Source organism: Limulus polyphemus, unplaced genomic scaffold (assembly GCF_000517525.1).
Source record: "Limulus polyphemus unplaced genomic scaffold, Limulus_polyphemus-2.1.2 Scaffold100, whole genome shotgun sequence".
Classification (NCBI taxonomy): Eukaryota; Metazoa; Arthropoda; class Merostomata; order Xiphosura; family Limulidae; genus Limulus; species Limulus polyphemus.
In genome coordinates this window covers 101671-111436 of record NW_013665710.1, presented here as the reverse complement: position 1 = coordinate 111436, position 9766 = coordinate 101671, and the positions used below count along the sequence as shown (strand labels likewise).

General features: G+C 28.4%; 1 protein-coding gene across 1 annotated transcript in view; it reads left to right on the top strand.

Moving 5' to 3' along the window:
• LOC106469946 (WD repeat-containing protein 48-like) overlaps window positions 1–9766 on the top strand; it is a 53404-nt gene that overhangs the window by 11925 nt on the left and 31713 nt on the right. Inside the window, exons 8-10 of the mRNA XM_022399339.1 lie at window positions 470–589; window positions 5749–5814; window positions 6031–6118. Coding sequence (XP_022255047.1) covers window positions 470–589; window positions 5749–5814; window positions 6031–6118 — 274 coding nt within the window. The remainder of the gene's footprint in view (window positions 1–469; window positions 590–5748; window positions 5815–6030; window positions 6119–9766) is intronic.

Below are 9766 nucleotides of genomic sequence, written 5' to 3'. Positions count from 1 at the left end.
CTAATACTTTACGTAATAGTACTACCTAACTAAATAAGTACTTATTAGTCGAGACTATATATACATATATAGTCTGCATATATATAGTGTGTGTATAGTATATATATATATATATATATATATATACACATGGGTCCACTGGAATATATTTTGATTATCTATTTCAATATTCGAGATCTACTTGTCTATAAATGTAGATCAGTGACATATAAGCAGTGCTTTTATTTTTTCTTCATAATTGACCTCTCTTGTTCTGTAAAAAGATGACCTGAATTATTTTTTCTTTTATTGGTTAAATAACTGAGGTCTACTTGTTTGTGAGTGTAAGTCAGTGACAAGTTCATCTCAGTACTTTTTTATTATATAGCTGAACTCATTTTGACTACATGAAAACAGTAACATGACAACCTGAATGTTTTATAACAGAGTATTATAATAACTGAGCTTTTCCTTTTGTTTATGAATATAGGCCAATGACTTATTCACTTCAGTATTTTCTGGAGGTCGAGACAGAAAGATCATCATGACTGATCTGAGATCACCTGAGAAGAGAGTTTTGATTTGTGAAGAAACTGCTCCAGTTCTAAAAGTGAGGCCTTTGTTCAATATTAGAGACCTACATGTCATTATTCAGTACTAAAGGCCTCTTACAAAAGTAGTCATTAAACAATATTTTAATCTTTTGAAAAACTAATATCATTATTCAGTATTAAAGGCTTCTGAAAACTGACATTATTCAGTAATAACAGGCTACTGATAAAACTGTCATTATTCAGTATTAACCCTGTTGTCATGGGTATTCTTTACTGTACATTCAAAATCTTATTAAACTACTTTATGTTATACCAATTGGAATATCATAAAATCTTAGCTAATAATCCAAATTTTAATAGTATACAAGTTTTAATTTCTTAATTCTACAAGGCAATATTTAAAAATATCATGGATTTCCACTAGTGTGACCCACGTGACACATTTTCTCTTAGCATGTCATCATCCCTATTTTATTTACCACCCCTTGAAAAAGTATGAAATTCGTTATTACTCAGACAAACCATAATTTTTATAGCCTTCAATTTTGTTTTGTTACAGAGCTATCGATTAGAAAATCAGACCCCTCTTGCCACACCCACCTGTCGCATCCTCTCTTTCAGATTTCGTTGATAGTTCTTTCTTACATTTCATCATATATTACCTATAACCATATATTACCTATAACCAATAGAAAGGCAAGGTTTTTATCTATCAAATGATGTATTGGGTAACATTATGTTCTGACCAGGTAAGATGTCAGTTTCACTCAGAGTACCAACATCATTCTCATGAGAAAGTTAATGACTAGCTTGGATGAATTTGTAACAGTTCTTGTCACATAGCTAGAAAGCCAGGAAAATTTTGAGAGGTAAGTGAATTTGTCTACTTTTTGAATGTTATTAGTCTATATTCTTTGGTGCATTATATAATTAAATAAAAATTATTACGTGCATTACTAACTATGGTATAAAAAATTAAGGTTAACTCTCTTTGAAAACCAAGAGCAAGAAAAAGAAGATTGGTTAAGTATTTTATTTCTTGTATTTCATGTTTATTCTTTATGTATAATTATAAAAGTAACTAAAATGTAAAAATAGGGATCCTTTTAGGTTTGTTAAGATTAGATTAAATAAAATGAATAATAATAATAATAATATTATAATAAAAATGTTTCACAAGGCACATAGACAACCAGCTCTTGGGTAATGTAATACCTCAACATAACGTGAGCTGCACGTTTCCCGAAGGATTTACAACTTATAATGGCATGAACAGTAGTTAGACACAGCTCAAACGGCAATAAAACAATAAAATTTAATTATAAATAGATGTATAATGTTACGAACTTAGAGCTACTTAGGATAAACAAATATAGTTTCATGTTACAATATGAAGTCATTCTAGAAAGAAAAAATGGTAATATATGTTTATTTCGATTTTTTATTTATTTTTTTTGGTTGTTACGCAGTCAGTTGAATTGACCGATCTGGTTTTCAGATAGGGTAGAGAAAATAACAGATAAACTATAAAGTGTTACTGATAAAAAACGGTTGAAATGCATTTAGGAGGTTTTAAGGATTACACAAAGGAAATTTGAGAATTTTGAGATGAGGAAAAGTGTTTTTAATTGTAACATGAAAATTACTTTGCACATGGACTATTCAAAACAAATACTCAAAATATTCATGGACAAATTTGTATTTTATTTTATTAAAAATACTTCACAAAAATATGATTTTTTGTATTTGAAAGACTGACAAATGTTGTGAAGATGTACACACTATATTGGAAGCTAGAAGTATTAAATCTATAAAGACTTTAAACAAATACAAAGAGGTCACGTGGTCGGTCAGATTGAGAGAGTTAAAGTCTTTATACAGGGAGTCATTATTCAGTATTAAAGGCTTCTAACAAAACTGTGTCATTATTCAATATTATAGGGTACTGACAAAACCATGTGTCATTCTATAACGTTTTGAGTGAAAGGATAGAAGAATATTTAATATTATTTCAACACTAATATTTATACAATATCTTAGTGCCAATGAAACCTTTTGCACAACACCAGGATTTATCACACTTGTTGGGATATAACAGACATGGTAGTAGTCTAAGTGCTATTTACATCATCTTTTTCATGAACACCAAATGTTTGGTATGAATTAGCTTAAGTATGCAAATTTTAGTTATTATAAATTTTACTGAAGTTATTTACAAATCAAAGTTAAGGTAATTATTAATAACATAATACAGTTTATTTATTCAGTATTACAGGCAAGTGACAAAATTGCATGTTGTTATTGAATATTATTGGCTTCTGACAAAACATCATGTCATTATTCAATGTTACAGAGCTTCTCGGAACACTACATGTCATTACTTAATATTACAAACTTCAGAAAAAAATGTTATTCAGTATGACAATGCTACTGACAAAATTGTCATTATTTAATATTACAATGCTTCTACAGAATTTGTTATTCAATATTACTGGCTGATGACTAAATTATATGTCATTATTTCGTGTCAAAATGTTACTGATGAAACTGTATGTCATTATTTGGTGTCCAAATGTTACTGACAAAACTATATGTCATTATTTATAATTACAATGGTTCTGACAAAAGTACAAGTCATTATTCAATACTAAATGTTTCTGACAAAACTAAATGTCATTATTTAATATTACAATGCTACTGGCAAAACTGCATGTCGCTATTCAATATCATAGTGTTTATGAGAATTATTTGTCATTATTCAGTGTTAACTCTTTCTCTATGGGCTCGGTCCCAGGAACCTACCTTGTAAGCACTTTGTGCTATAACTTTTAACACAATATGCATGTTTTCACGAAATTGTGCAGATTATCAGTAAACATTAAAAGGCTTTCATATGCAAATTATCAGATTTTTTTTTATTAAGTGTTAAGATTTTTAAGTAATGTTTTTCTCATGCATTTTTTCGTTTCAAATGTTGACTATTCAACATGCAAAGTAATTTTGATTTTAAGATTAGAAATTCTTTTATGCATCAGAAAATTTTCAGATTTCACATGCAAAATCTTTATAACATCCAAATAATTATCAAACGTTTTTCTAGAAATTGTTTTTTTTTATATTTTATCTGTTATTCTCACTATTGTGTGTCTGTATGGGTTTGGTTGACTTGACTGACCATGTAACCACCATAAAGAATTAAGAAATAGATATAAATTATGCTTTTTTCATTCTAGAATGACTACAAATTATAACTCAAACACAGATGTTTAGTCTAAGTAGCTTAAATCTCATAACCTTATATATATTTATTAGTTTTATTTTATTGACCTTTCAGCCGTGCCTGACTAACATTACAGAAGTGTTGCAATGACATCGCACACATGCACTTATGTTACCTTATCCAAGAATATAAAACTGACCTTTACAAAGTGGCCTGTCTTGGCTGTATTCTGTATATATATATATATATATATTAATAATATTCATAAATAAGTTCTTAAATTTCAGTTATTTTTCTTAAAACATTTGTTTATTTGAAGTTAAGCACAAAATTCTTAAAACATAGAACAGTAAATAAAGAAGTATAGAAAACAATTATCTTTTCTAGTTACAAACTTTGTACTCATTTGCTACTTGCCATAAGTTGCTAAGCCTTATCAACTTTTGCATGTGGAGGATGCAAAACATAATAATATTTTAAGGCTTCATATATGCATTTTGAAATTTAAAAATTCATAAATTACTATATCAATACTACATAAATTGCACTATAATTTATCAAGCTTAGTAATTAAGCTGCATTTGGGTCTAAAAAAATATGATTTTTTGAGGTCATTAATGTCTTACCTTACTGTTTGGAATCTGACATGAAAAGAAAGAGTGTCCCATGCAAATACTTTGCAAAGGCTGAGAAAACCACTAAGGGGACATTCTGAGCTTTTGATTGGTTATACACACGTCATTAGGTGAAGTAGATATACATAAGCAAGTATTTTCAAAAATGGAAGAGGTTTCCCTGGTTGATTCAATCAATATATTAATATCTCAGAAAATAGAAAAGATGGGAAGTTCTTATCTTATATCTTGTCAATATTGGTAATTTAAGTATCTAGTTCATAAGAAAATATATATTCTGTATTTGGACATCACAAACATCTAATTTGAACCAATGCTTTATTCAAACTACCACATGACACACGAAAATCGATATTTAGGATTTGTTTTTAATTTTTACTTTTAAATTAAGAAATTAACTAATATATAATACTAAAATTTGATTTATCTACAATTTGATACCAAACTTATTGACATAAATTCATAAAATAGTATTTCAATAAAATTTGAATGTGAGTCTACAAATGCAATGACATGGCCTTTGACCCATGACCATAGGAAGACCCATCTCGGTAGGGTTAATAGCCTTTGACTAAACTGTGTCATTATTCAATATTGCAGGCTACTGATAAAACTTTGTCATTATTCAATATTACAATGGGTCTCCCAGTGTCCTAGCAGTAGGTCTGAAGGTTTATAATGCTAATAATTAAGTTTCAATACCCATGGTAGGCTTGACACTAATAGCCTATTGTAAAGATTTGTGCTTAACAACAAACAAGCAAACAATCAGTGTTATATATAGATTCATGAGATAAGTTAAGTAGTTCAGGATATTAATGGCTACATTGCAAGTATAAATCTTGCCAACGTGGAAATAGAAAATATATTTTTATACTCAGTCGTTACTTTGGTTTAGGTAGAAGAATAAGCTATGGTCATTTTGATACACATATTTTGGAGAAATGCTAAGAAATTTCTAAATTTATGGATTTTTTAATTTCATAATATTTCCTCATCTTTATACAAAATATTTTATAATCTTGCAGTTACATAGATATTGCAGAACTTGTAATAAACTAGAATATTTTATAATCTTGCAGTTACGTAAATATTCTAGAACTTGTAATAAACTGGAATATTATATATCTAGTATAGACCTTTAGTTATAAGGCATAAGCACAGTAGTTTTCAGCAATATTATATTCTTCATAATTTGCTTTATTGATGTCTAGTTATTAACTTCACAATCTTGTCAACCTTTCTTTAACAGCCTTACATAATGTCTGAAGGAGTAAGAATGTAATTAATAAAATTATTTAAATCTAGTTAAAGATAAAAATATATATATAAAGAATAATAATTAAGTTTGATTTGACAGATGATCTTGATGCCTGGTCATTCTTCCCTGTGGGTTGCTACCACAGACTCCAGTATTAAAAACTGGGTAAGCTTCATTTTGTTATTTTTCAGAATTTTTTTGCTTTTCTTAATTCACAATTCTACATATTTTGTACTTGAAAAGTTTGTTACAGTATTTTTATGTTTTACAATTTTGAAAATATTTGTATTTTATTTTTACATTTGTTTTTAAGTTCCCATTTTATAGTGTTTAGCAATGTTTGGTGCAAAGTTAAATATTCATATTTTGTTTTTTCTATAGCCAATCAATAACAGAATTTCTCAGCTGGATGAATATGACTTAGACTTACTTCCACCTTTAAACACGCATCCAGAAACTATGATCAAAGGTATGTGAAGTTCCAGCAAATTAGTTTTCCCTATAACTGAAAATGTTTTATTTTTTTAATAATAAAAATATTTAGGATAACTTTAGGATATCGTAGAAAACAAATTAACTACAGATGTGGTTATATTGTAGCTCATCAGTCTGTGTGTGTAAGAGAGCTTTAACTGAGGCTCATACTATTCAGCCGAGTTTGTGACCCCAAATTGAACTTTAGAGTTTCTATACTATACCTTTTAATATGTTTTGTGTATCTTCACCAAATATTGCTTCAAGTACAAAGTTATTTCCATGCCAAGATTAAAAATACTTCATTTAAAAATTATTAAATTTCATTTGCATAATCTCTAAAATCTCTTAAATTAACATCCACCATTTTTTTCATTAATATTTTATCTTTTATTTTTTCAACCATAACTCTATATGCATTCAGTCAAACTGACTGACCTTGTAACCATAAAAAAAAGTGAAATATATTTAAATTACTCTCTTTTTCCTTCTAGAATGACTGCAAATTATAACAGGAAACTACAGTTATTTATCCTAAATAGCTTGAAGCTCATAACAGTATACATATGTTTCTATTTAAAGTTTATTGTTTTATTGCCCTTTGAACTGTGTATACCTAATAATCCTACCTCACGAGTTGTAAATCACTCATTGAACATATAGCTCATGCTACTGTATTGAATTATGTAACACTTACTACTCACAAGCATACCTCGTGAAGAATTTTTATTTTGTTCTTTCTTTGTCATACCTAATACAACTTAATAAATTTCTAATTTTTACATTTTAGTTACTTTTATAATAATAAATAAGCAATGCATATGAAAACGATATATAATACTTACCTGTGTTGTTTTTTTGCTGTCGGCTGTTGATGATACTTAAGCTTACTTTTTTATTTTAATGGTACTACTAACTTAAGTACTTTTTTATTTAATTAAATAATGCACTTAAGAACACGGAAGGATAAAACAGAAAATGCAGACAGTGTCCAATAACTATCATAACTTTTCTGGCTTTCTAACTATGCAATTAGAGCCTTTAAAAATTCATCTAAGCTAGTCAATGTGATTCCAGTGAGAACAACTTTTAAACTGAATAATGAAATAGATAATTCTCTATACAGTAAAAAAATGTAATGTAATAGTCATTTGATAGATTAAAACTTTGGCTTTCTATTGGTTTTAAATAATACAGTATAAAGTGTAAAAGAGAGCTATTAACAATTTATGAAAGTGAGGATGTGACAGGTTGGCAAAGCAAATGGGTCTAATTTTCTAGTGCATGGCTCCATAAACACGTAAGATTGAAGTCTATAAAGTTGTGCTCTGCTTGAGTAATATCTATATTATATTGAGTAATTTGTGTTACATTCTGTACTTCTAGGAGGGATGGTAAATAAATTAGAGAAGAGAGAAGACCTAGAGAGCAAATGTTGCAATTCTCATACTAGGGGAGATTCAGGATTTTTAAGATATTGCTTCATAAAATTAAGAATTTAAAATTTATATAATATTAATAACCCTATCTGCCTGGGCATCATTTACTGCATGTCATGAAGTTTTAGTGACTTACATTCAAAATTTTATTAAACTACTTTTTATTTGTGTTACACCAATTAGTATAGCATAAATTCTTAGCTAGTAATCCATATTTCAATAGTCTATAACTTCTTAGCTAGTAATCCATATTTCAATAGTCTATAACTTCTAAGTTCTTAATTTTATAAGGCAATATTTTAAAAAATCCTGAATTTCCCCGTGTGTGACACGTGACACCCTTCCTCAAAGCATCTCCTCTTCTCTATTTTATTCCCCACCCCTCCAATAAGTACAAAATCAACATTGCTCATAATTTTTACAGCCTTCAATTTTGTTTGGTTACACAGCCATCAAATAAAAAATCAGACCTCTTTTGCTACACCCACCTGTCGCATCTTCATTTTTGAGATTTGTTAATAGTTCTCTCTTACATTTAATTCTATATTATCTATAACCAATAGAAAGCCATGGTCTTCATCTATCAAATGGTGTATTATATTACGTTTTTTCTTAACAGAGAATTGTCAGTTTCTCTGTTAGTACAACCTTCATTTCCACGGGAAATATAATGAATAGCTTGTATGAATTTGTAATGGTTCTTGTTGCATAGTTAGAAAGCCAGAAGAATTGTGATAGTTAGAGGAACTGTCTGCTTTTTGCATGTTATTATTCTATGTTTTTTGGTGCATTATTTAATTAAATAAAAATTATTTAGTGCATTACTACCATTAGTATAAAAAAGTAGGGTTAAGTGTCAGCAACAGTCAACAGCAAAAAACAATTAATACTCAGGTAAGTACTTTATTTCTTGTTTTTCATGTTTATTCTTTATTTATTATAGAAGTTACTAAAATGTAAAAATAGGTATCTCTTTAGGTTAGTTAAGATTAAACTAGGTAAAATAAATAACAATAATGCATTTCAAACGTTTTTTTTCAATAAAACTTTATAGTTTATCTGTCATTTTCTCTACCCTATCGCAAAATGGGATCAGTCAATTTGACCAACCTTGTAACCGAAAAAAAAAAAAATTTGAAATAAACCTACATTACCCTTTTTATTTATTTCTAAAATGACTTCATATTGTAACATGAAACTACATTCGTTTATCCTAAGTAGCTCTAAGTTCATAACAGTATACAGCTATTTATACTTAAATTTTATTGTTTTATTTCCCTTTGAACTGTGACCAACTAATATCCATGCCATTATAAGTTGTAAATTTCTCGGGTAACGTGCAGTTCACATTAGGCAGAGGAATTACATTACCCACAAGCTGGTTGTTTGCGTGCCTCATTTAAACATTTTTATTATAATGTTATTATTATTTATTTTATCTAATCTAATCTTAACAAACCTAAAAGAGTCCCTATTTTTACATTTTAGTTACTTTTATAATTATACATAAAGAATAAACATGAAATACAAGAAATAAAATACTTGACCAATCTTCTTTTTTTTGCTCTTGGTTTTCGAAGAGAGTTAACCTTAATTTTTTATACCATAGTTAGTAATGCACGTAATAATTTTTATTTAATTATATAATACACCAAAGAATATAGACTAATAATATGCAAAAAGTAGACAAATTCACTTTCCTCTCAAAATTTTCCTGGCTTTCTAACTATGAGAAAAGAACCATTACAAATTCATCTAAGCTAGTCATTAACTTTCCCATGGGAGCAATATTGGTACTCTGAGTGAAATTAACAATTACCCGTTCTGAACATAATACATTATTTGATAGATGAAAACCTTGACTTTCTATTGGTTATAAGTAATATATAATGAAACATAAGAGAGAACTATCAATGAATTCTGAAAGAGAGGATGTGACAGGTGGGTGTGGCAGGAGTGGTCTGATTTTCTATTTGATAGCTAAAGACTATAAAAATTATGGTTTGTCTGAGCAATAATGATTTTATAGAGAGTAATTTACGTTTAATTTCGTACATTTTTGAGGAGTGATGGATAAAATAGGAATGATAACATGCTAAGATAAAATGTGTCACGTGGGTCACTAGTGGAAATCCAGGATTTTTTTAAATATTGCCTTTTAGAATTAAGAAATTAAAACGTGTATACTATTAAAATATGGATTA